The sequence below is a fragment of the Pipistrellus kuhlii genome, unplaced genomic scaffold (assembly GCF_014108245.1).
Source record: "Pipistrellus kuhlii isolate mPipKuh1 unplaced genomic scaffold, mPipKuh1.p scaffold_m20_p_80, whole genome shotgun sequence".
NCBI classification, from domain to species: Eukaryota; Metazoa; Chordata; class Mammalia; order Chiroptera; family Vespertilionidae; genus Pipistrellus; species Pipistrellus kuhlii.
Window position 1 is genome coordinate 607,647 of NW_023425585.1, and position 25,240 is coordinate 632,886.

A 25,240-nucleotide genomic window follows, 5' to 3' on the forward strand; every position below is an offset into this window, starting at 1 on the left:
TTCCTGACCCGTGAGAAAGTTTCACACACTCCCAGGTTACTCACAAATCACTTTCAGAAAAGAAACCAGGAAAAGACTAAAAACCTATGCAAGCCTACTGCTTGTCCTTTAAAAACATTTTTTTTAGGGGCAGGGGTGAAAGCTCTGGCAGGTTAATCAGGCAAAAATTTCCCTAATAAGACACTCAGCCCTGGCTCAGTGGATGGAATGTTGGCCTGTGGACTGAAGGGTCCTGGGTTTGATTCTGGTCAGGGGCACATGCCCGGGTTGTGGGCTCGATCCCCAGTAGGGGGCATGCAGGAGGCAGCCGAACAATGATTCTCTCCCATCATTGATGCTTCTATCTCTCTCCCCCTCCCTCTTCCTCTCTAAAATCAATAAAAATATTTTTAAATAAAAATAAAAGTCTCCCCTTCCAGCAAAAAAATAAATTAAAAAAGCTCAAAGCACCATCTAAGAGCCATTGACAAAAATAAACATGGAACCAGAATTGAAATCAGCCTTAGACATACCCTCTCGTCTGAGGGATGAGCCACCAGCCAAACCAGAACGCAGTTTTTAAAAGGGGTTGTTTCAGATTAAAAGAGACATTTGAGAATAAAATAAAGGAAATAGCCCGAAAGGGCCTTCTCCCATCAGCCAAGTCAGAGACATCAGGAGACAGCAGGAAGAGGGGGCGGGCCTCGGGGACAAGGCTAGATGTCACGTGGTGTGTGAAGACTGTGCTATTTTCCAAGCGGCACCCTAACATCTTTAGGAATGAAATCAGACATTGCCTTAGATTCACCCTAAAATGCTGTGGCAAAGGGGAGAACAGAGCAAGCAGGTGTGAGGGCCGGAGCGGGGACGGAGGGCTGTGCTCCTTCCTGTGTTCAGAACGTTTCCTCCGGACGTTTGGACAGGACGTGGGCCTCCGCGGACGGCCCACTACAGAGGCGTCCGGCACGCGGCGCCTCGCTCTCCAGTCCTCCTCTCAGCTCCTCCAGACACACACGGGAGAGCCAGCAAACGGCCTCCCCGCCGTGGGCCCTGTGCCCGCGGGGTCCCTCCGTGCCACCCGCCCGGCCCGGCCCACCTGACTGGAAGGTGATCTCGCTGAACATCATCCAGGTGTCGGCGAAGTGGTACTGGCACTTGAGGGCGCTGGCCATGCGGTGCTGCAGCGGCACGGTGACGAAGCGGGCGCTGGGGTTCACGTCGTCCAGCACCAGCGGGAAGCTCACGGCGTTGGGCTCCCACTCGCCGGCCTCCGAGCGGAAGTAGCACTGCACCTCCCTGAAGGTCTTCACGCCCTTCTCGAACATGTTGTTGCAGTGCACCTGGGGGGGAGGGTGTGACTCTCCCTCCACACCCGCATCCCGCACAGACCACATGCCCTGCATGCCAGGCCTCAGGCGGCGGAGGTCACCCGTCCTTGGACAGAGCCCCCGGGTCCCTCCAGAGAAAGGCTGAGGCTGCCATGGGGGCCAGGGGGGAGGGCGAGCGCTCCGGCCAAGGGGAGCCCGCAGCCGCTCCCTGGTCACTGGCCTGCGGGGCTGTGACCCAAACAGGGCTCTGCCAGGCCCCTTCCTGCCCTCAAGCGCCTCCCCGCATCCGCGTGGCAGAACGTTTGGCCTAGAGACAGACACTGGCACCAGCGACTGGGGTGGCCACCTGGCCGCCCTGCGGTGACTGAGCGTCCCCTGCTGAGTGCAGGGCCAGAGCCCACGGCCGTGGGGGAGACGGGCCAGCCAGAGACCAGGCGCACCCTGCCTGTGGGCAGCTGTGCTCGGGGCTGGGGAGGCGCTGGGCGGGGAGTGGTTCAAAATGCAAAGCCCCCGGCCCACGCCCAGTCCCGTGGGAAAAGCACCAAGCAGAGGTCCCTCCGGGGGGCAGCCTCCAGGGTGGGCAGCCTCCTGGGGGACAGCCTTCTGGGGGACAGCCTTCTGGGGGGACAGCCTTCTGGGGGACAGCCTCCTGGGGGACAGCCTCCTGGGGGGCAGCCTTCTGGGGGGCAGCCTTCTGGGGGGCAGCCTTCTGGGGGAGACAGCCTTTTGGGGGACAGCCTTCTGGGGGAGACAGCCTTCTGGGGGAGACAGCCTCCTGGGTGGGACAGCCTCCTGGGTAGGACAGCCTTCTGGGTGGCACCTCCCTGCACATGGTCGCCGCCCAGCCTGGCACTTGTGCCTCTGGGGCCCCTCCCCACTTAACAAGATATTAAATCAAGCTGTGTTGTTAAAAGGGGAGGGTAATTTTTGGCCCCAAAGGTAATTGTTTTCTTCTGATATTTAAAGAAGTTAACCATTTCTGTGGGCCTACAAGCATGGTGGGCCCTGGAGACCGCCCGCCATGCCGATGGGCGCACCAGCTCCACGCTGGCACCACCCTGGCGCCACGCAGCAAGGGGCAGCACCTCGTCCGCCTGCAGCCTGTTTACAGCGAGGAGATGCCAGTCAGCAGCCCCCCCCATGCCCATGGCCATGGCCCGCTGACCTTCATGGTGGTGAAGTTCCGGATGCGGTCAAACTCAAACACCATCTCGATGTAGCCGCTGGCCACGCTCTCGTTCCTCCAGCCCACGTAGTCGTAGCCGGGCCACACGTGGTACTCGTGGGTCTGGGTGAAGTCATCCAGGCCGGACACGCCGTCCGTCAGCTGGCCCAGCCCCTCGGTCATGCTGCCGCCACGGGTGAGAGGGGGACAGAGGCCCTCGTTAGCGCGCCCGGAATCTCAGAATCGCCGTCCGCTGGTTCTGAGAGCTGGTTACCATGGAGGCACGGGGCATGAAAAACCCGACATACCTCACCGCCTGGGCTCGTCCATCCGCATCGGAGCAGCACTAAGCTTCACACCGACGCAGTTTGCAAAAACATTTGGTTTTGATTCCCTTCAGTAGCAAAGCTTTTAAACCATATCTTATCACTTCCTATGCTCTTTTGTGTCCTTACTTATTCTTACACACTGAACTAACAGGTCTTGTTATAATGACCCAATGTTATCGAAGACATTGACTAATGAATCCAGGAGAGCGAGTGAGTGACGTACAGGGAGTGGACAGCGGCCTGCCCGTCCCATGTGCTGTCCCTGAGCTGGTGGGAAACCAGTTATTCAGGGAGTGAGTCCCAGGCAGCCAGCCCGCACCCCAGCACCCCATCCCACACCAAGCCGAGGGCAGGAGGCCCCTGCCCCTCCGCCCGCCCCGGGAGAGGCGAAGGCTGAGAGGGCGAGCCGGCAGTCCCAGGAGTCCTGGCAGGGGCACAGAGCCGAGGACCGTGCGGTGGCTCCAGACGGAGCGGGGGTGGGGGGTAGGGGTGGGGGTGGGTTGGGGGGGGTTAGACTTCTTGAGGTGCCACTCGGTAAATGATAGGAATGTCTACTTACTACGCTGTACACCTGAAAACAACCCGAAATCATACTGGAAGTAAACTGCAATTTAAGAATCAAAACCTGCCACATTTAACACTCATTTACATTTAACTTAAACTCACAGACAATGAGCCCCACGGAGTGAGGGGCATGGGTGTCACGGGGTCTGGGCCGGGCAGCCCTCCGCCCCGGACAAGGCGCTCCGCGGGCGGCCTGCGGGAGGGAGCTCGGCCCTTTCCGGGAGGGACTCTGCCTGGGAGCTCTGTCCTCTCAGCCTCGGCGTCTCTGCTCCCCTCCTCGTGTCACGGCTCAGCCTCCACGCCTCGCTCCCTGCCTGAATGCCCCTCGGCATCCCCACCCTGTCACCATGTGGCCGGGAACCTCATCCTGCCCCACCCTGTCCTGGCCCTGGCATTCCGGTTCCTCTGAATTGTGATAAAATCTGCCTCCCTCTGCCTCGCGCCTGTGGCTTCAGTGAACCCAACTGCTGCTCTCCCTCTAAAGAAAGGTCGTGGTCCTGTCCACCTGCTGCCCCTCTGCCTCTGGCACCATTTCCACGCCCTGGCGCCACGCAGCAAGGGGCAGCACCTCGTCTGCCCCACCACCGTCCGGGCCCATCTAGCCACCCCCTCCCCCCCAGGGTGCTCGCCGGCCCTCCGTTCACATACAGCTACCGCCCTTCACGGGCACTTCCATCGTTTCCATCACATGAGCCTCGGACAAAGCGAAGGGACCTTGGTGGCTGGACTCCTCCTGGCGTGGCCCTCCTCTGCGCCAGGCCGCTGGGGACATGCTCACTCACACCGCGTACGGCCCTACTGTGCGCTCCGGGCCAGCGGCTGCAGCTGAGAGTGCCTGCCATGCCTGGCAGGTGCCTGTCCCTCAGGCCGATTGGTGAGCGAACTGGACTGAAGCCTGGCACTTCCTCCGGGCCAGGGAATCGCCGGCTGTGGCTGATAAAGCAGCGGGGAGAGGGCCCAGAGGCGGGAAGGAAGTGCTGGAGCAGGAGGCTGGGTCAGGGTGGCAGGGAGCCGCCTGCTCTCCCCTCAGGGCTGTGGGCATGGTCCTCACGTTCCTGAATCACCAACCTCGGAGCTCCTGTCCGGCCCGCGCTGTGGGCTGCCTCCGCAGGCTCCACTTTTGCCGATTATACTGAGCTGAGGAGCTGAGGTGGTGACGTGGGCAGGCAAACGGCCAGGTATGGTGGCACGGGGGCAGGTGGGACAGGTCTTATCCAACCCTACTTCCCGCAGGCCCAAACACAGCCTCACAGGTCACTTCAGGCTGTCACTGCTCCAGCTCCTGGGCCCTCAAATCCTCCACCCACACCCACCCTCAGCTCCAGCTCCTGGGCCAGGCGTCCTTGTCCTCACCCCCCACCCCCACCCCACCCTCAGCTCCAGCTCCTGGGCCAGGCATCCTTATCCTCACCCCCTATCCCCACCCCACCCTCAGCTCCAGCTCCTGGGCCAGGCGTCCTTGTCCTCACCCCCCACCCCCACCCCCACCCCAGCCTCAGCTCCAGCTCCTGGGCCAAGTGTCCTTGTCCTCACTGCACACTTCCCCACCCCAGCCCCCGCCCCCGGGCTCCAAGGACTAGCCCATCCTCAAAACCAAACTCGCCTTGTCTACTCTAAGCCTTTCCTCCTGGCCCCGTCTTTTCACACCTTCTAAAGCACCTATAGTTATGGGGGTCATTCTGTGCAATTTATTAACGGGCGCCCCATTCCCTGCAGCTGTGCACGGCTGCCCTTCATGCGTCAGACCCTGTGTTCTGCTTCCAGGGAGAGCACAGCTGCCCCTCGGCCCTGGAGCCTTCCCATTACCTCAGTCTCCCCGCCAGGCCCCACTGCCTGGTGAGTACGCTACCCATTGGCGTCATCTGAATTATCTCACAGTGCCCAGGACAGAGTCTGAAGAAACACTGGATGGTTGATTGATTGATTGATTGGCTATTGATCCCAAACCATGATAAAATAAAGTTCTCTTTTAGTAGCCATTTCCCATTCTGAGCACCCAAGTCTCCAAGAGTTTACCGGTAACCCACAGCTCCGTGTCCCAGACTTTACCCCACAGCCCCGTGTCCCAGACTTTACCCCACAGCTCCGTGTCCCAGACTTTACCCCACAGCCCGTGTCCCAGACTTTACCCCACAGCCCGTGTCCCAGGGTTTACCTTACAGCCCCGTGTCCCAGAATTTACCCCACAGCCCCATGTCCCAGGGTTTACCTTACAGCCCCGTGTCCCAGAATTTACCCCACAGCCCCATGTCCCAGGGTTTACCCCACAGCCCCGTGTCCCAGAGTTTACCCCACAGCCCCGTGTCCCAGGGTTTACCTTACAGCCCCGTGTCCCAGGGTTTACCTTACAGCCCCGTGTCCCAGGGTTTACCTGGACCCCACAGCCTCGTGTCCCAGAGTTTACCCCACAGCCCCGTGTCCCAGGGTTTACCCCACAGCCCCGTGTCCCAGGGTTTACCTGGACCCCACAGCTCCGTCGTAGACAGAGTCGTTCAGGTAAATGACGGCGCCTCCAGGGAGCACAAACTGCTGGCCGGCCGGGGCGTTGTAGGACACCAAGCCGTCTGGAGGGGAAAAGACGGTCAGCCCGGGAGCTGGCCAGCCCCGAGCCCCCAGGCCTGACCTGGGCACAGGAGCCCAGCTGCGGAGTCCACAGAGCAGCGGGCGACTGACGTGATGGGGACCCCACCCTGGAGGGGACCAGCGCTGGGTGAGCGATGCCCTTCTCTCCTCTGACCGGGGCGGCTGCCGGGGGGCCACCCACCGCCGCCGCTCGCAGACCTACCGAGCCAGACGCAGCCGTAGAGCTCCACCCGCATGCACACGTTCATGGAGTGGTCGGTGACCGGGATGAAGCGGACGAACCTGGCCACGATGGGCGGCTCCAGGTCCTTCAGGAAGATGTCGTAGGGGTTGCTGCTCCCGTCCAGCACCTGAGCGGAGAGCGGAGCGAGTGCGACGGCCGTGACACCCGCGGACCCCCCTCCCGGGCTCCCCAGGGCCGACGCCCCCTCCACCTGCTTCCCGTGCCGGTTCCGCCAGGAGATCCAGCGCGCGCCGTCCCGGCTGTAGTGCAGCCGGTACATGGGGGCGAACTCGATGCCGTGGCCGCCGGCGTGGCGGCCCTGGGTGCCCACCAGGGTGATGAAGTGCAGGGAGTGCAGGTCGATCTGCAGGAACTCCTTCAGGTCGTCCGGCTCCACCGGGACCTCCGGGCACCAGGCTCCATCCCCCTCCTCCGAGTCCAGCCTGCGGCACACGGGGGACGGGGCCGTGACCCCCAGACACGCCGCTCCCCGGGGGGTCAGGCCCCTCTCCCCAGCACCCGGGGCCAGAGGACAGTCACCCTGGGAGCTGGGCCTCAGGGCACAGGAGGCCTGATTCCAGAGGCAGGACCTCAGTGGAAGGGCCGTGCGTGACACCTCCCCACAGCCACGGCACCTGCCGCCCCTGGTGGCCGCCTGGATGTCACTGCGGGTGGGAGGAGGGGCTCAGGCTCCCGTGTGGCAGGAGGGGCGTGGCTACCCAGCAAGGGGAGACATGGTGGGAGGGAGGGGTGGAGAACCGGAGTTATCTGGCCCTAACAAGCAGAGGGGCGTGGGACAAGGAGCCGATTCCTGCAGAGACCAGTCCCCGAGCACGGAGCACCACGCTCCCGGGGATGGGGGGTGGGGGCTCCCGGGAGGCATCCTTGGGAGCAGGGTGCTCCCAGAGCAGGCCCCGGAGGCTCGTCTCTGAGCGCAGGTCCTCACTGGCCTGTACCTCCCGCGTCTGCCGTCAGGCCGCCCCGGCCCCCCTGGGGCCCGCCCTCACCGTCCGTATCTGGCCGCGGTGGACTCTGACCACTGGCTGGACGCAGTGATGTCCTCGTCCGGAATGTGGCCTCCCGACATGCCCAGGGGGTAGCGGCACACGGCTGGACCGAGAGAAAGCAAAGACAGGAAACCGTGGCTTTACGTCCGGAGCCCCGGGAGAGGGCAGGGTTACTGGACGGGAAAAGGCGGCCGCGTCCTCAGGTGGCTGTGACCCGCTTTGCTCCTGTGACGCTCAGCCTTGCCTCCCAGTTCCGCCCCCAAACCGATGACCACGCCATCGTCCGAGCGTTGACCGTGGCCCAAGTACCAATTGGTCCAAACGCTGACAAGGACTCTAATGCGAGCTGTGTCGCTCTCCCCCACACACTCTCTGCCAGCAGGTGTGGGCTCCCCGCAACCGGGCAGGGCCAAGAACACCCCTTCCTCCGGGGTGTTTCCTGGGACTGGAGCAGCCCAGGGGCCCGGGAGGCGCTGAGCAGTTCGAGGCCCATCGGCACTGGCTGGACCCGGCTCAGTCCGGAACCTGGGATGGACCCTCCACCGAGGGAGGGCCGGGCCAGGCGCTCCCCTGGTGAAACAAACACAGAAAAGGACAAGGCGTGGAAAAGTGGGTCCAACACAGCGGACATGAGACCACGCAGGGCAGCGGCCCTGAAAGGACAGGAGGCGACGAGCCCACTCTGCACCAGCTCCTGCCACCAGCCGGGCTCAGGAGTGAGAGCCCTGGGGGCTGGAGGGTGTCCTGAGTGGGGACAGAGCGGAGCCCGGAGCCCGGAGGACAGGAGACAGAGCGGAGCCCGAGGACAGGGGACAGAGCGGAGCCCAGAGGACAGGGGACAGAGCGGAGCCCGGAGGACAGGGGACAGAGCGGAGCCCGGAGCCCGGAGGACAGGGGACAGAGCGGAGCCCAGAGGACAGGAGACAGAGCGGAGCCCGAGGACAGGGGACAGAGCGGAGCCCGGAGGACAGGAGACAGAGCGGAGCCCAGAGGACAGGAGACAGAGCGGAGCCCGGAGGACAGGGGACAGAGCGGAGCCCGGAGGACAGGGGACAGAGCGGAGCCCGGAGGACAGGGGACAGAGCGGAGCCCGGAGGACAGGAGACAGAGCGGAGCCCGAGGACAGGGGACAGAGCGGAGCCCAGAGGACAGGAGACAGAGCGGAGCCCGAGGACAGGGGACAGAGCGGAGCCCGGAGGACAGGAGACAGAGCGGAGCCCAGAGGACAGGGGACAGAGCGGAGCCCGGAGGACAGGGGACAGAGCGGAGCCCGGAGGACAGGAGACAGAGCGGAGCCCGGAGGACAGGGGACACAGAGCGGAGCCCGGAGGACAGGGGACAGAGCGGAGCCCGGAGGACAGGGGACAGAGCGGAGCCCGGAGGACAGGAGACAGAGCGGAGCCCAGAGGACAGGAGACAGAGCGGAGCCCGAGGACAGGGGACAGAGCGGAGCCCGGAGGACAGGGGACAGAGCGGAGCCCGGAGGACAGAGCGGAGCCCGGAGCCCGGAGGACAGGGGACAGAGCGGAGCCCGGAGGACAGGGGACAGAGCGGAGACCGGAGGACAGGGGACAGAGCGGAGCCCGGAGGACAGGGGACAGAGCGGAGCCCGGAGGACAGGAGACAGAGCGGAGCCCGAGGACAGGGGACAGAGCGGAGCCCAGAGGACAGGAGACAGAGCGGAGCCCAGAGGACAGGGGACAGAGCGGAGCCCGGAGGACAGGAGACAGAGCGGAGCCCAGAGGACAGGGGACAGAGCGGAGCCCGGAGGACAGGGGACAGAGCGGAGCCCGGAGCCCGGAGGACAGGGGACAGAGCGGAGCCCGGAGCCCGGAGGACAGGGGACAGAGCGGAGCCCGGAGGACAGGGGACAGAGCGGAGCCCAGAGGACAGGGGACAGAGCGGAGCCCGGAGGACAGGGGACAGGGGACAGAGCGGAGCCCGGAGGACAGGGGACAGAGCGGAGCCCGGAGGACAGGGGACAGAGCGGAGCCCGGAGGACAGGAGACAGAGCGGAGCCCAGAGGACAGGGGACAGAGCGGAGCCCGGAGGACAGGGGACAGGGGACAGAGCGGAGCCCGGAGGACAGGGGACAGAGCGGAGCCCGGAGGACAGGGGACAGAGCGGAGCCCAGAGGACAGGGGACAGAGCGGAGCCCGGAGGACAGGGGACAGGGGACAGAGCGGAGCCCGAGGACAGGGGACAGGGGACAGAGCGGAGCCCGGAGGACAGGGGACAGAGCGGAGCCCGGAGGACAGGGGACAGAGCGGAGCCCAGAGGACAGGGGACAGAGCGGAGCCCGGAGGACAGGGGACAGGGGACAGAGCAGAGCCCGAGGACAGGGGACAGGGGACAGAGCGGAGCCCGGAGGACAGGGGACAGAGCGGAGACCGGAGGACAGGGGACAGAGCGGAGCCCGGAGGACAGGGGACAGAGCGGAGCCCGGAGGACAGGAGACAGAGCGGAGCCCGAGGACAGGGGACAGAGCGGAGCCCAGAGGACAGGAGACAGAGCGGAGCCCGAGGACAGGGGACAGAGCGGAGCCCGGAGGACAGGAGACAGAGCGGAGCCCAGAGGACAGGGGACAGAGCGGAGCCCGGAGCCCGGAGGACAGGGGACAGAGCGGAGCCCGGAGCCCGGAGGACAGGGGACAGAGCGGAGCCCAGAGGACAGGGGACAGAGCGGAGCCCGGAGGACAGGGGACAGAGCGGAGCCCAGAGGACAGGGGACAGAGCGGAGCCCGGAGGACAGGGGACAGAGCGGAGCCCGGAGGACAGGGGACAGAGCGGAGCCCGGAGGACAGGGGACAGAGCGGAGCCCGGAGCCCGGAGGACAGGGGACAGAGCGGAGCCCAGAGGACAGGGGACAGAGCGGAGCCCAGAGGACAGGGGACAGAGCGGAGCCCGGAGGACAGGGGACAGAGCGGAGCCCGGAGGACAGGGGACAGAGCGGAGCCCGGAGGACAGGGGACAGAGCGGAGCCCGGAGGACAGGGGACAGAGCTTGCAGGAAGGACAGGCCAGAGGAAGTGCAGGCCTCCCAGCTACACTTACATTCCAGACAAAAACAAATACCCTGAGCTAAACATGTCCCATGTAATTAGGAATAAACAGTCATGTAAAGAAGCAGGGAAATAGAACCTTTAATGAAAAACAATCAACCAATTGCAACTGATTCAGAGCTAATATAGAAATGAGTGTTGGGAACTCAAACAGTAAAACAGAACTGTGTTGCATGTATTTAAACTGTAAGGAGAGCTTATATAATACCAGTGCCCTGGTGCATGGATTTGTGCACATTGAAAGGAAATTAATCAGAAGGTGGCTGGCGGGGCGGGACACGCCCTGGAGCCAACCTCCATGGTCCCTCCCCAGCAGCGGCACCTGGGGTGGCATCGGCCGAGTGAGCAGGGCCCCTCCAGCAGGTGGGGTCCCTCGGCCTGGCCTGTGGGGATGGGGCCAAAATCAACTCTCCAAAATTCCCCGAGGGTCCCAGGGTGCGAGAGGGCATTCTGCAAAGCTGCTGTGGTACAGGGTTTGGAACACAAACACAAGTGAGCAGTAACCAGATTCGGAGCAACAGTGCCCCACATAGCCCACAGCTGAAGGTGGAATCATGTGGCCCCACGAGGAATCAGGCTCCCTCCTCTCTGGTTTCAGGGTGCGTCACTCCAGAACTGCCACTTCCCTCTGGTGGTCAATGCACATCATAGCAGCTGGTTGGACGGTAGGAGGGACACCTAGCATAATAGCCTTATATATATATATAGATAGAGGCCCAGTGCATGACATTCGTACATGGTAGAGTCCCTAGCAGTTGCTGGCTCCCAGCGGGCCTCCCTTCCCCAGCGGCCAGGTGCCGACAGGGCCTCCCTTCAGCCCACGTCATAGCAAGCAATCGAACTCCTGGTCGAACTCCCGAGGGGACACTTTGTGTATTAGGCTTTTATAGAGAGAGAGATAGTGAATTAGTAAATCAGATTTCTAGAGATGAGACTTAAACGTGTGAGATAAGCATGTCTGGATGGGATTACAGATCACACATCAAAGAAAAGATTTATGAACTTAAAAACATCAATGGAAACTATCCAACACAAAAAACAAGATTGAAAATCAATCAATCAACAAAAGTAAAGTATCAGTAAGCTGTGGGAACTTCCAGGCCTCCTGGATTCAGGTCAGTGGGCTCCATGAGGAAGTGGGGGGAGGAGACAGAAAATTAATTGAATGAAATTTGATGGAGGGGGGAGGGGTGGAGAGGGCAATAGCGGGCGTATGTAATACTTTCAATAATAAAGATTTATTTTTTTTAAATTTGATAAAAAATCTAAACCCAAGAAGCTCTATGAGCTAAAGCACGAGGAGCATGGAGAAAGCTGTACCACAGGGTCCTCCTCCAATTGCTTAGAAACGGGCTCAGAGAACACCTCCAGCGGCCGGAGAAAAGGGACCGCTGTGGCCAGAGGCCCAGACATCGTGAAGGCAACTTCCCGTCCAAACGGTCGTTCCATCGGGACACCGAGGAGGAGGGGTTTCATGGTGTTTGTATCTCTTTAAGGGCGGTGGCCATTTAAACAAAAGCAATAATGAATGTGGGTCCATGCCATACCCAACAGTAAAAGGCATCATGGTGACAGCATAGAGGCCCAAGGAGAGGCGGAGCTGTCCTTCCAGGCCGTGATGTGAGACACCCACAGACGGATGGACAGACGGAGGCCGGCCCGCAGGGCGCACCCCGCACCAGCACTGAGCCGCTCCCGAGCGAGGCCGGGGATGGGGCGCAGAGAGGTCTGTGAGGTCATCATGCCACCAGCCACAGCCTTGGGACAGGCGTTTTTGCATAAATAAACAAAATTATTCCAAAATTCAGAGGGCAATGCAGAGATCCCCGAACAGCCTAGCAACCTGGAAAAGCAGGTCACGGCCGGCCCCCTTCTGAGAGTTCTCACACGGGCACAGGCTCAGCTGGGCAGGGCCCCTCAGCCGCAGGGGAAGGACCAGCTGGGGCTGGCGTCCTGCATCCCAGTGGGTCCTGGGACCAGGATGAGCCATGGCCCCGCACCCACGCGGCATTCATCGGCAGCACCGGGGGACCCAGCCGAGACCGAAGGTGAGAGCTGCCAAGTGGCCCAGGCGCCAAGTGCCAGGCCCGAGGCCCCCACGCCCACCCTATCATTCCTCAGATCACAGTTCCTCTGGAAGACCCAGAACTCTCCAGAAGCAACCATGCTGAACTCTCTGAGCTGTCCTGGAGTCCAGGCACAGCCAGGGCAAGGAGGGGGCGCAGCGAGGGCATGGGCATGGGCCTGGCATTCAGGCAGAGCGTGGCTCCTGGCTCTGCTGCCAGGCTGTGCTGGTGGTTTCCCCGAAGCTTCCGCTGCCCGTCTCCCGGAGGAGAAGCCGCCTCCCTCTTCCAGCTCCCGGAGTGGAAAAGTACCGGCGCCCGAGGCCCAGGCCCAGGGGCGCACCCCGGCGCTGCGTCCGGTGGGCTTGGCGTCCGGCCTGGGAGGAGCCACTGCCCAGGAACCACGGCCCCGATGCTGCCAAGGTGGAAGCCTCAAAGGGCTGCTTGTTCGTGCTGTTTGCTGTCTGGCTCGAGTCCCCGAACTCGGCTCCCGTCAGTGCGAGTCCTATTCGCTTCCAGGAAAACGCCAGGCGCACGCGAGGCCCCCCTGGGCACCGGAGGACACGAGTGACCGGGAGGGGTGCTCAAGACGTCGGTGGTCACAGGAGCCCGCGGACTGAGCCTTCAGAGCCAGGACTGCCGCCAGGAGACAAGCCCCAGCCACGGCCCCACGTAAAATCCCGGAGCCGGAGCGGAGGCGGGCTTACCCGGGTGCAGCTGACTCTCCTGATCCCTGTCCGCTCCCGTCAACCCCAGGCTACCACTGTCTAGCTCTCCCAAGTCCAGAAAGCACAGGATGACCAGTTAGAGAGGCTGACCCCACGGGCCCCCAAGGGTCCCCACAGGCCCACCTGCAGCTCTGCCAGGGCAGCATCAGGGAGGCCCGGGGCCTGGGGTCCCACCGGGGCCTCGGACGATGATGGGGTTGCTCCAGGGACAGGAGCTGTGCTGCCAGGACCCCTTTGCCTGCCTTGGGACTCCCCTTAGGAACTCCCTTTGGGATCACAGTTCCTCTGGAAGACCCAGAACTCTCCAGAAGCAACCATGCTGAACTCTCTGAGCTGTCCTGGAGTCCAGGCACTGCACGAGGGTCAGACAGGGCCACCCTCCCCTGGTCAGAGGCAGAGGCTGCTCAGAGCAACCGCGCACCGCGCCGCCAGAGGAGCACGGAAGCTGCGGCCAGGAGTCACCCCGCTCAGCATTGAGTCTGCCCTCTCCCAGCTCGCCTTCCTTGCCTTCCTGTCTGTACACGCCGGGTGGGGATCTGGTGGGGTCATACGGAGCTGGGTGCTGTGAGAAACGGGCACTCAGAGCGGATGGGGGCCTCCTGGAAGGCATGGCTTGGAAGGTTGCTTGCAGTTGAATGGGAATAACTTGGTTATAGGAATGCTATGACACACATGAGTTAACATGAGTTAATATGTGTCAACTACTTATTTAACAAAAGTTGGGTATTATTTTTTAGATTTTTTTATTGATTTCAAAGAGGAAGGGAAAGCAAGAGAGAGATAGGAACATCAATGATGAGAGAGGATTATTGGCCGGCTGCCTCCTGAACCCGCTGCTCTGGTGATGGAGCCTGCAGCCTAAGCATGTGCTCTAATTGGGAATCGAACCTTGACTTCCTGGTTCATAGGTCAACACTCAACCTCTGAGCCATGCCAGCTGGGCGGTATTGTTTATTTTATAATTATTTTCCCTCTGACACAGCCTAAAAAAAAGATTGCAGTTGGCTTCCAAAATTATATAAAATATGACAGAAAAAGAGAAAGAAAAGAAAGGAAGAAAGAGAGAGAGAAAAAAAGGAGAGGGGGGAGGAAAGGAAGGAAGGAAGGAAGGAAGGAAGGAAGGAAGGAAGGAAGGAAGGAAGGAAGGAAGGAAGGAAGGAAGGAAAGAAGGAAGAGAGGAAAGAAAGGGGTTAAGGGGAACAAAAAATAGGAACTATAATAAAGGGAGCTTATTTCAGGTTAATATCCCAAACACATTGCATTTGGTTCTGTATGTTTTGCTAATGATGGACCTCAAATTGGGCTCTGAGCTTCCTAGTAGCCAGTTCAAAAGTAAAAGGTAATCAGTTCGCCTGACTCACAATGGCCACAGGTACAAGTTAGCTTCTTAGTCCTGTTTTTGGTGGGATGGAGGAGCTGGCAGGAACCAGCGCCCCCTTGAGGAGAAACACAGGAACAAATAAAATCCACAGATAGTCTCTGAGGGCACCTGATCCTCCCTGAGGTCAGAGAGCAGAGGGGAGACAGGAGACAGACCCTCTGCGGCCACTTTAGCTGCTTGTGGGTTTAGACAAGGGGTGGACTACGGGCTCCGCACAGGCAGTGTCCCAGGAGACAGGCCCGAGCTCCCAGAGACGCCCCCCGGAGGCAGCCTCTCTCGCTCAGCACAGTTGCTGGGTGTGGAGACAGCAACTTAAACACTTAGGGAGGCTGCGCTGAGTTCTGACCAAGCAAGATCCGAGTTCAGGACCCACCGGGGGGAGCTGCAGACAACACCGGCCATTTTAACTGCCGGCCGGTCCGACCATGGGCTCACATCTTCCTGAGAAAGATCCTTTAAAGAGAGGCACCCCAGCTTCCCGAGCCAATGGCTGCCCCAGGCCAGGCATCTCGGTGGCTACAAACATGAGGAATGTGCTCGCATGTGTCCAAATACGACTAAGTCTCTTGCTCCTGGCATTTCAAGGGGGAAATCCAGATCCATCCCCGTAAGAGAAATTAGGGGTCCATTTTATCTGATTATGAAACACAATCAATAGCGAAGATATATGCTGTTGCTGTCAGCATTAGTAGTTCCTAGCAAAGCTCTGTCACTGCTGAGCAAATTCCTCAATAAGGAAGCTGTAATGAAGTCTTAAGGATTGGCCCAACCCCTAAGAGCAAACAAATTAAAATCACAGCTTTCTCATGGTGCCCTTACCCTGCCCCAAAGCCAGGCTCCTGCGCCAGGACGGACCTTTGCCTAAGTTTGCTTGTGCTTAGGACACGATGCACCTGTTAGACCTCAAGTCCTGACTCCAGGGGGGGAGGGGCAGGGAGAGGGCAGGGCCTGCAGGACTCCAGGTCCCCGCTAAGCCCCTCTGGGGTCAGATCCCCACCCTTTACTGTAAAGAGGTGATAGCCCCACAGGGCCCTCTCGGCATCCTATCCTCCGTGAGGCCATGTCCCACGTGGATGACGTGGCTCCTTTTTACAGAAGATCACAGAGAAGCGTGGGAGCTCCTGGACTTCCTTTGCCTCTCCCACCCCCTCACCCCTTACTGATGGAAGCACGCAGCAGGGAGGCGGGAGGCAGGTCATGAGCTAGCCATGGTCACCACAGCTCAGGGACAGTGGCCGGTCATGAACTCTGGGAAGCAGGAGGAAGCCACAGGCTTTTAAACAGCTCACCTTCCTCTTAATGCTCCCCCCCCCCCCCCAAACCTCACTGTTTGTAAAGTCAAACGTTTACTTCACTGTATATGTGTCCAAACCACCAAAAAGTCCTGGGTGGCGGCCCTGGCTGTGTGGCTCAGTGGGTTGGGCATGATTCCAGGCACCAAAGGTCATCAGTTCAATTCCCTGTGAGGGCACATAACCAGGTGTGGATTCCATCCCTAGCTGGGGTGCATGTGGGAGGCAGTTCATCGATGTTTCTCACTCACATGGATGTTTCTCTCTCTCCCTCTCCCTTCCTTCTCTCTAAAATCAATTTTTAAAACACATTTAAAAAAACACTCTGGGAGGCCAATCTTGCCACATCCACGCTTCTCTGAGGCCTGCTGGTCAGACCAAGAGCTAAGTCAGCAGTCAGACTATTCTCCCCAGAAAAAGACCCCTGTCAGGGGGCACACTCGGCCTGCACAGGCCCCGGCACAGGCCCCGGCCCCCTGGCAGTTAGGGCGGCCAGAGTCCAGGGTTGGGGGGACCCACCCTCCCCCCCACATACATACACACACCCCAAAGGTCCCCTGAGTCTCCTCGTGGTCACTGAGGAGGTCTTTTGCTTTCCTTCTCCATCAGCTGAAACAATTGTTTCACGCTGTCCGGGGGTTCCAATGCCTCCTCTTCCGTAAGCAACAACCCACCGCCCTGGCCGCTGGCGGAGAATCATCCCATACACGAAGGTGGGGGTTTGATTCCCAGTCAGGGCGCATACCAACATTTTAGGCTCAATCCCCCAGGAGGGGTACACGCAGGAGGCAACCTATCCATGACTCTCTCTCTCTCTCTCTCTCTCTCTCTCTCTCTCTCTCTCTCTCTCTCTCTCTCTCTCTCTCTCTCTCTCTCTCTCTCTTTCTCTACCTCCCCTTCTTCTCTAAAAAAAAATCACAAATCCAAAGTGACAAATCCCAACCCTCAATATTTGCATATGACTTTCCAAAACCCCATTGTCTCACCTGGTTTTCTGTGAAGTGCAAAGCAGCTTACTCTGCCCGTTTTATAGGTGAGCATAACGAGGCCCAGAGATTCACCCAAAGTCACAAAGCTGACTAGAACCGAGACCTCCTGCCTTCCATGGCCGTGGGGAGGTCACAGGCCTGTGTCTTCACGCCGCCGTCACCACACCCTCCCCACCGTGGAGCGTGCGCCTCAGGGACAAGAAGAACCAAGTTGGCAGCAATGTGGACAGAGGACTCGGGAGGCGCCTGCCCCAGGCTGACACGTGTGGCCAAAGACACCTGCGTTCCGCTCCAGGGCAAGGTCAACACGCAAACGCTGCTGCCTCTCCACTGACGAGAACCACCAGCCAGAGAGAGGGAAAACAAGCCCACTCACGTTGTCAGAAAGAGTTAAAGGGCCAGCAAAAAGACAACCACGGAGGGAAAAGACCCGTATGTTAAAAACCACACACAGACCTGACTGAGGAGGGGAAAGACCTGTGTGTTAGAAACTACACGCAGGGATGAAAGACACTAAAGAGGACACAGAGAAATGAAGAGATATCCTGTGCTCCTGGAGTGGGGAAACCAATGCTGTTTAAGTATTTGTGCTACCCAAAGCCATCTACAGGTTTACTGCAGCGATAATTACAGTAGCAACGAGAAGGAAGCAACCGGATGCCCACCAATATCTGACTGGACTGAAACATTTACACGGTGGAATGCCACAAGACCATGGAAAGGAGGAAATTAACCATCTGTGACAGCATGGATGGACCGAGTGGGTATTATGCTAAACGAAAGAAGTCAGAGAAAGACAAATACCATATGATTTCTCTTAAACGTGCAATCTAAAAAAACACCACCACAAAACACTCAGATCAAAGAGACAGAGAACCGGTGATCAGTGGCCGGAGGTGGAGGGTATGAGGGATGGCTGAAGGGGTATAAATTTATTGAAATTTTTAAAAATAAAAAAAAAGAATCTAATTTTAAAAAACAAAGGAACCTGCATCCTGGGAGGGAGAACGTGGCATGGCATTTTGTTACCACAGGGGAAGACAGCCGTTGACCACACTCCAGTCACCGCTGAGGACCCGAAGCCAGGCGCTCCTGCTCCCGGGGCCACGCCACGGCCTTCGCCTGGCACCCGCGTGACAGCCTCACTTCCTGCTGGTGCCTCTGGGACGTGTTCCAGCTCCGTTGCTCTCCTGTCCTTTGCTCGCCTGACCTCGCCAGGCCCCTCTCCCTCTCTCTCTCTCTCACCCTCCACCTCAGCACGATGGCACTGGAGCTCAGGAGGCGGAGCACAGAGGTCAGGAAGGTGCTGGCTGGTGGCGGTGAGGCCCAGCTCTGCCCCTCGCACCCGGAGCGAGCTGCCTCGTGCATGGGGGCCCGAGTCCTCCTTGGGATGTGGGATCATGCCGTCCTGCCTCCGGGGGTGCGGGAGGACACAGGGGCTGGTGGCTGGGGAAGGTGTTCAGGGCTCAGGGACTGCCCATCAGCCCTCTCCTGGAGTGGGTGTCCTTGCTTTTCTATTGGGCACAGTCCAGGGGCCAAAGGGGCGGGTGCAGTTCCGTGGTTCCGTGGAGCCATCCTTTCCCGGGCAGGACGGACACGGAGCACCTCCGGGCAGACAAGCCAACAGCACACATGTGAGAGCCAACTGCACGTCTCGCGTCACCCATGGAGAGGAGTTCAACCAGGGGGTCTCCTCCCAGGGCTCTGTGAGGCCATGGAAAGTCTGCACACACGAGTGCACACACACGCACACACGCACTGTGGACATACAAATGCACACATATACCCACAAATGTGCGCACACAAATACACATGCATTCGCTCACAAAACATGCATACACACAGCACACACAGACATTCCGTGTTCCTATACCGATCATTCGTCAGACACGTGAAGCGTGGCCGGTTATGCTCCTGCTCCCGCCTCAGCTGGGCCTCCAGCCGGAGGCTGCTCCTCGTTTCTGCCGGGAAGCCTCCTGCCCGCGTCTCATGGGTGTGCCCAGTGGCCAGCACCGAGCTGTCACTCACAGGCTTCTCCTGGCGGCCAGAGCAGGGACAGCAACACAATGACAGCAGCAGGCTTGTCTGTGGGCAGGAGCCACCCCTCCCCCCATGGTGGGAGCAGAACAGGAGAGAGGGGCCCCCGCAGCACAGCCAGGCGCTGGCGGGCTGCTCAGCGCGTCCTGAGCGTGAGGTGCGTCCATGACCCTCCCTGCGGCTCAAGCCCGCCCGTGGAGGCGGGGTTTCCGCGAGGAAAAGGGGTGAGCGCGCTCACAAGTGACTGCTGTTAAGTGAGGGAACAACATAGAAATGGGCTCTTAGGGGAGGAGGAGGGGAGGGGGAAGGGGCCGGGGAGAGGAGAGGGGCCGGAGAGGGGGCACAGGGTAGTGGTGATGGGCAGACGGTGTGTGGTGGAATTGTGCACCTGAAACTGGATGATTGTTTAGCCAGTGTCACCCCAATACATTCAGTAAAAAGTCAAGAAAATGAAAATGCTCTCAGGTCCTAGTGCGGAAGTGCAGACGGAGCAGAGCCTCACGCTGCGCAGCCGCGAACAGGCAAAGGGTCTGGGAAACCCACAGCGGAGTGCAAGATGGCCCCGGTGACACGAAACCCAGACAGTCCCTCTGAGGCTGCGCCCAGGAGAATGAGCGCCCCCACCCACGACAGGCTGCAGGGCTCGGTCGGGAGCTTCCCCGTAACGGCCGCACCCGAAGGCCCTGTTCCACCACGGGGCCCGGACACACGACACTCAACACGACAGTCCCCTGCACACACGGCAACACTGAAGGGAGAGCCAGGCGCATGCGTGCCCCGTGCCCTGAAGGCCTGACGGGCGCGCACAGCCAGCAGACTCACCGCGAGGAGGCTCGGGCTGGGGGCACGGGCATGTGGCCACTTGCTGACCTGGGGCTGAGGCCCAGGCAGGGCCGGGGCATGGGGAGCACCTGCGTGTTTGCTCTCCCAGGTTTGCATCGGCGGCCGGTGCACACGCAGCTCCGATCCTTCGCACCCTGAATGGTGTCTGTGCCCTGGCCCTCCCACCCTGGGCCCCCAGGCCCACGACAGGCTGGCCGAGGCGGTGTCGCACTCCCCGCGTCTGCTCTGGCCACCAAGCCATGTCCGCGGCAATGCACCCACACCAGCTGGGGCACAGCAGCATCCGGTCCTCAGAGCCAGGCCACGGAGACGGGCAGTGCCAGCCCGCCCCAGGTTTGTGGGGGACCAAGAGGAACTCAGAGAACGGTCCATCCAGGCCCGATTGTCACCACCACCCCAGGTGGCCAGGCGCATCACCATGGTAACAGGCAGGTGCTGCCATTGTCTATGTCAATGTGAAGTTTAAAATACATGCAATGAAAACATGGGGGCTAATCGCCTCCTCCTGAGACGATTCTTGCTGAGCACGCCACACATGCAGGAAGGAGGACCCATCGCAGACCCACCAGGAAAACCGCAGCCTGAGCCGGCCATGGCTCCGGCTCTACTGGTGCATGCCCGTGGCTGCTGCCTCTCCCCGACTCTGATAGGTCTCCCCGTGCTTCTCCCCAGTGGGAGTGGGCTCCCTCTGCTCCTGCTGTGACCCCCACACCCCCCATCCTGCCGGCCTGTCAGGCTCAGCTGAGCGACGCCATTACCTGGGTTGACCTGAGCTCTTGCAGAACTCAAGATGGGCAGCAGCAGGAGCAGCGCGGAGGGCATTCTGGGGGGCGGAGCCATCTCAGAGGCAGCGAGGGACCTGCAGCAACCCACGGCGGGCACGGGAGAGAGAAGGAGAGCCGTGAGTGAGCGTGCCCACACCAGGGCACCTGGGCCCGAGCCCCATGCTTCCACAGCATTGGTTTCTGTACTGAGAGCTTCAAACCGTAGGCCCTGAGAGTAGAACATGCGCTAGTCACACAATGAGACTCTCACACTGTTAGTTCGCACGCTCCTGGGATGGGGACGCTCATACGGTACTATAGGCAGCAAACAGAGCCGCCCGAAGGTTAATACTTACCCAAGTGGTGAGTGATGAAACAGTAAAACTTACACTTAGAATATTTTCATAATTCTGATACTAATACCGACATTAAACAAAAATATTCCGTGATGTTCATTGTCTGCCTTTGAAACAGTGTGAGGCCAGCCCTGCCCGGACTCAGCAGCCGGGCCGGGCCAGGGCCTGGGATGTGCAGTCCCCCCAGAACAACCAACAGGAGGGTCGGAGCGGAGACGTCAGCATGAACCACGCCGCCTTAATGAAATATTTGTGGACATGACACACGCGGGCGGTACGCACACGGATGTGTCTGCGCTTTGTCAGCGGACAGGGTGAGGAGAACGACACCCCAAGAGCAATGAGCACACTCCCCGAGCAGACCTGTGCTGAACACCATCGCTGCTCTGGGCCAGGGCAGGAGACGGACAAGACACGCCTGAGACGTCTGGTGTTGGAAGCTGAGGGAGCAACACTCACAAAACGAAGGGGTGTCAGAGGGACCAGAAACCAAGGAGAGATTCCCGACGGCCGAAGAGGGGACCCTATGCACAAGGACATCAGCTCTCCAGGACGCTGCTGTCCCCGCGGCACCTGGCAGCCACCCGGCAGCCACCCGGGACCAGCAGCAGCAGCGAGCGGAGTCAGTCTCTGTGACTGGCTCATGCCACAAGGTGCCGAAGGCCCCGGGGCCGTGCAGACGGCCCTTTTTAAGGCTGGACAGCGTTCGGCTGCGCGGACATACACACGGCCCTCACCCGTCATTGCCGGGACAGGCCATCCCACCGCGTGGCTCTGAGTAGCTTTGTGGGGCGTGCGTGAGCAGCTGCCCTCAGGCCCTCGTTGCTGTCATTTTGGACAAATGCCCAGCAGAAGGATGGCTGGGTGGCCCCGGTGGCTTTGTTTTATTTATTTGTTAGCATCTTTCTACTGTTTCCATCGAGGCCGTGGCCCAGAGATCTTCAAGAAAGGAGCCAGGGACGCGAGGACAGGCCCGGCTGGGCCACGGGTGCTGAGAAAGCGGTGCCCTGCTCCACGCGAACGCGACTCAGAATGGAAGCCGGACACTGTAGGACCTTCAGAAGGAAGCAGGGACCAGCTCGTGGCGGTGGTCTTGGCACTGACTTGATAGATATCACAGCAAACGTACAGGCAACAAAACAAACAAACCAAAAGCTCCTGCCGCGAAGGAGCCACCAGCAGACAGAAAAGCAGCCTCTGAGATGGGAGCAAACCTCGGGAACCGAATGTCTGCAAGAGAGGACTTCCCAGAGCGTGTGGAAGCGTCCCCAATCAACCCCGAAAGTAAAAGCAAACGACAGGCTCAGGAGTTAGACATTTCTCCAAGGAAGACACAGGAGTGGGCAGCAGGTGATTCTGGATGTTCAGCATCGCTAACCATCAGGAAATGCAAGTCCAAAGCACAAGAGACCACCTCAGACCCGGCGGAACGGCCATTGTTCAAAAATATACAAAGAGCCGAAACTGGTTTGGCTTAGTGGATAGAGCATCGGCCTGTGGACTGAAGGGTCCCAGGTTCGATTCCAGTCAAGGGCATGTACCTTGGTTGTGGGCACATCCCCAGTAGGGGGCCTGCAGGAGGCAGCTGATCGATGTTTCTCTCTCATCAATGTTTCTAACTCTATTCCTCTCCCTTCCTCTCTGTAAAAAATCAATAAAATTATTTTTAAAATATATATACAAATAAGAGACGGCACATGTAGGTGAGAGTGTGGAGGGGGGGGCTGAGGCTGCTGGTGCAATGTTTTGTAAATGACGAAACTTGGGGAGATCTCTCTTGTGAGCTCCCGCCCTGAGACACAGTTGGGGCGGGGGGTTGGGGGGGGCGGTGCTCTGGGCACCTGGGGAACCCGGCAGCTGTCTCCAAACAGGTGGTGTCTGTGGTCATGGCGGCAGTGAGCGCAGGTACAGAGCGAGCGGGTGGCTGAGGACGTGCGGAGAAGGATCACAGGAGGGTGAAGCGGCAGGTGGGGGTTATAGCTGGCAGCAGAGAGGTGATGGCTGCAATTGGGTGTTCAGACAGAGAGATGATGGAAGGCAGCAAGGTGTTTGCACAGAAAGGTGACGGCCAGCGCGGGGTGTTTGGACAGACAGGTGACAGCTGGCGCGGGGTGTTTGGACAGAGGGGTGATGGGCAGCGCCGGGTGTTTGGACAGAGAGGTAATGGACAGCGTGGGGTGTTTGGACAGAGAGTTGATGGACAGAGTGGGGTGTTTGGACAGAGAGGTGATGGGCAGCGCCGGGTGTTTGGACAGAGAGGTGATGGCTGGCGTGGGGTGTTTGGACAGAGAGGTGATGGACAGCGCGGGGTGTTTGGACAGAGAGGTGACGGACGGTGCGGGGTGTTTGGACAGAGAGGTGACGGCAGGCGCGGGATTTTTGGACAAAGAGGTGATGGACAGAGCCGAATGTTTGGACAGAGAGGTGATGGCTGGCGCGGGGTGTTTGGACAGAGAGTTGATGGGCAGCGCGGGATGTTTGGACAGAGAGTTGATGGACAGAGTGGGGTGTTTGGACAGAGAGGTGATGGGCAGCGCGGGATGTTTGGACAGAGAGTTGATGGACAGAGTGGGGTGTTTGGACAGAGAGGTGATGGGCAGCGCCGGGTGTTTGGACAGAGAGGTGATGGCTGGCGTGGGGTGTTTGGACAGAGAGGTGATGGGCAGCGCGAGGTATTTGGACAGAGAGGTGATGGACAGTGCGGGGTGTTTGGACAAAGAGTTGATGGGCAGTGCGGGGTGTTTGAACAGAGAGGTGACGGCGGGGGTGGGGGTTTGGACAAAGAGTTGATGGGCAGTGCGGGGTGTTTGGACAGAGAGGTGATGGCTGGCATGGGGTGTTTGGACAGAGAGGTGATGGACAGCGCGGGGTGTTTGGACAGAGAGGTGATGGGCAGCGCGGGGTGTTTGGACAGAGAGGTGATGGGCAGCGCGGGGTATTTGGACAGAGAGGTGATGGACACTGAGGGGTGTTTGGACAGAGGTAAGGGACAGCACAGGGTGTTTGGACAGAGAGGTGATGGCTGTCGCTGGGTGTTTGGACAGAGAGGTGATGGACGGCGCAGGGTGTTTGGACAGAGAGAAGATGGAGGCTGATGGGGGATGGAGGCAGAGGTTTAGATGCACAGGGAAGGCGCCCGAGGCGTAGCTGTGAGTAACCTCACGTATTTGCAGGAGCAGCTCAGAGTCACTCAGACTTAGCATGGGGAGCAGATCCTGGGGGCTTTTGTTCTAACAGAAGGGGAGCCCTGGGCCTCAGGGCCTCACACCTGAGCAATGCCCCGGGCATGGCGCTCTCTCTCCCGAAGTCCGAGTATGAACAACCGTCTTTTCCTCTGAAGCCGAACTAGGAAACTGCTGAACCCCCTTCCCGCCGCCCCCTCCCTCCGCCAGCCCTCAGTCCTCAGGGGACAGTTTCCTCGCAGCACACGTCACATCGCACCCAGAGTGCACACGTGCTCCGTCTGCTCACCCCCATCAGGGAGCCCCCCCAATGGACAATTCTCCCCTTTCCCCAAGGACCAGGGCGGTGCCTTCCAACAGCAAAACCTCCAGGCAGGAGCGGGCCTCAGCCAGGTTACCCCCCAGAGCAGGCGCCGCACGGCACTGCTCGTCTCCCCGGATCTGAACACCAGTCCCAACCCCAGCGGCGGGGCCAGAGAGGAAGGGCAGGCCCTCCAGGAAGGACGTGTGGCCCCAGGGGGCCCCCACCTGCACGGATGCCTCCCTGAGGAAGGGGGGCCCGAGGCCATGGGAAGGGCCGAGGTAACAGACGTCGAAGCAGAGCCCAGCCCGTGCCCATGGTGACGAGGGCTGGGGGCGGGGGACCATGCATGTTCTCCCTCAGGCGTAGGGTGCGGCTTGCCTTTCTGCTGAGTCATTTTCGTTTCAGATTCAACCAAGGGGAAGTGGACGGGGAGGAATTAATACTCAGCAAACAAGGTGCAGATGTGGGCCCGGGTTTGGCAGAGACAGCCCCCAAACTCCCCCCTACACACACACACACACACACATGCATCAACACCTATGCACACACATGTGCAAACACCCATGCACATGTCTTATAGCTGCCCCAACTTCCTCACGGGTCTTCTTGCTTTTCAGTGTGTGCTGAGGTCTCCACTCCAGCTCTCCTGGGAGGACCGGCCCCTCATAGGTGTCTAAGAGGGACATGCTGGTGACCTGAGGTGACCTCACACTCAGACGGAAGGAGCAGCCAGCCTCGCTGGCTGGTGCTCCCCTTGGTCTCGCTCTCTCCTCTGTAAGATGCAGACAACGAGAGCTGTGCGAGGTCGCGGGGCAAGAGCTCCCAGTCTCCCGGGCCACGGGCACGTCACCCACACCGTCCTCAGGCAGCGGGCACAGACATGCCTGGGGATGCCCTCTGCCCGTCGTGCTGTCCACATGGAATCAGAGGGCTCACACCCAACGCCCTCTCTGAGGAGGGGACGTGGGAGGACAGAGGCAGCGGTCTTTCCAAGCAGAGTGACCTGCTGCCCGCGCTGCACCCAGTGTCCAGTGATCCCGGACGGCCACGGAGCCTCGCTGGC

General features: G+C 60.1%; 1 protein-coding gene across 2 annotated transcripts in view; it reads right to left on the reverse strand.

The window, feature by feature from the left end:
* Positions 1-25,240, reverse strand: part of DDR2 (discoidin domain receptor tyrosine kinase 2) — a 67,759-nt gene that overhangs the window by 20,743 nt on the left and 21,776 nt on the right. For both annotated transcript variants that reach the window (XM_045577035.1, XM_036425432.2), the window contains exons 2-8: positions 20,330-20,430; positions 7,179-7,281; positions 6,383-6,614; positions 6,151-6,298; positions 5,824-5,929; positions 2,473-2,656; positions 1,076-1,319 (exon numbers count right to left, since the gene is read on the reverse strand). In XM_045577035.1, coding sequence (XP_045432991.1) covers positions 1,076-1,319; positions 2,473-2,656; positions 5,824-5,929; positions 6,151-6,298; positions 6,383-6,614; positions 7,179-7,281; positions 20,330-20,411 — 1,099 coding nt within the window. In that variant the 5' untranslated portion in view covers positions 20,412-20,430. The remainder of the gene's footprint in view (positions 1-1,075; positions 1,320-2,472; positions 2,657-5,823; positions 5,930-6,150; positions 6,299-6,382; positions 6,615-7,178; positions 7,282-20,329; positions 20,431-25,240) is intronic.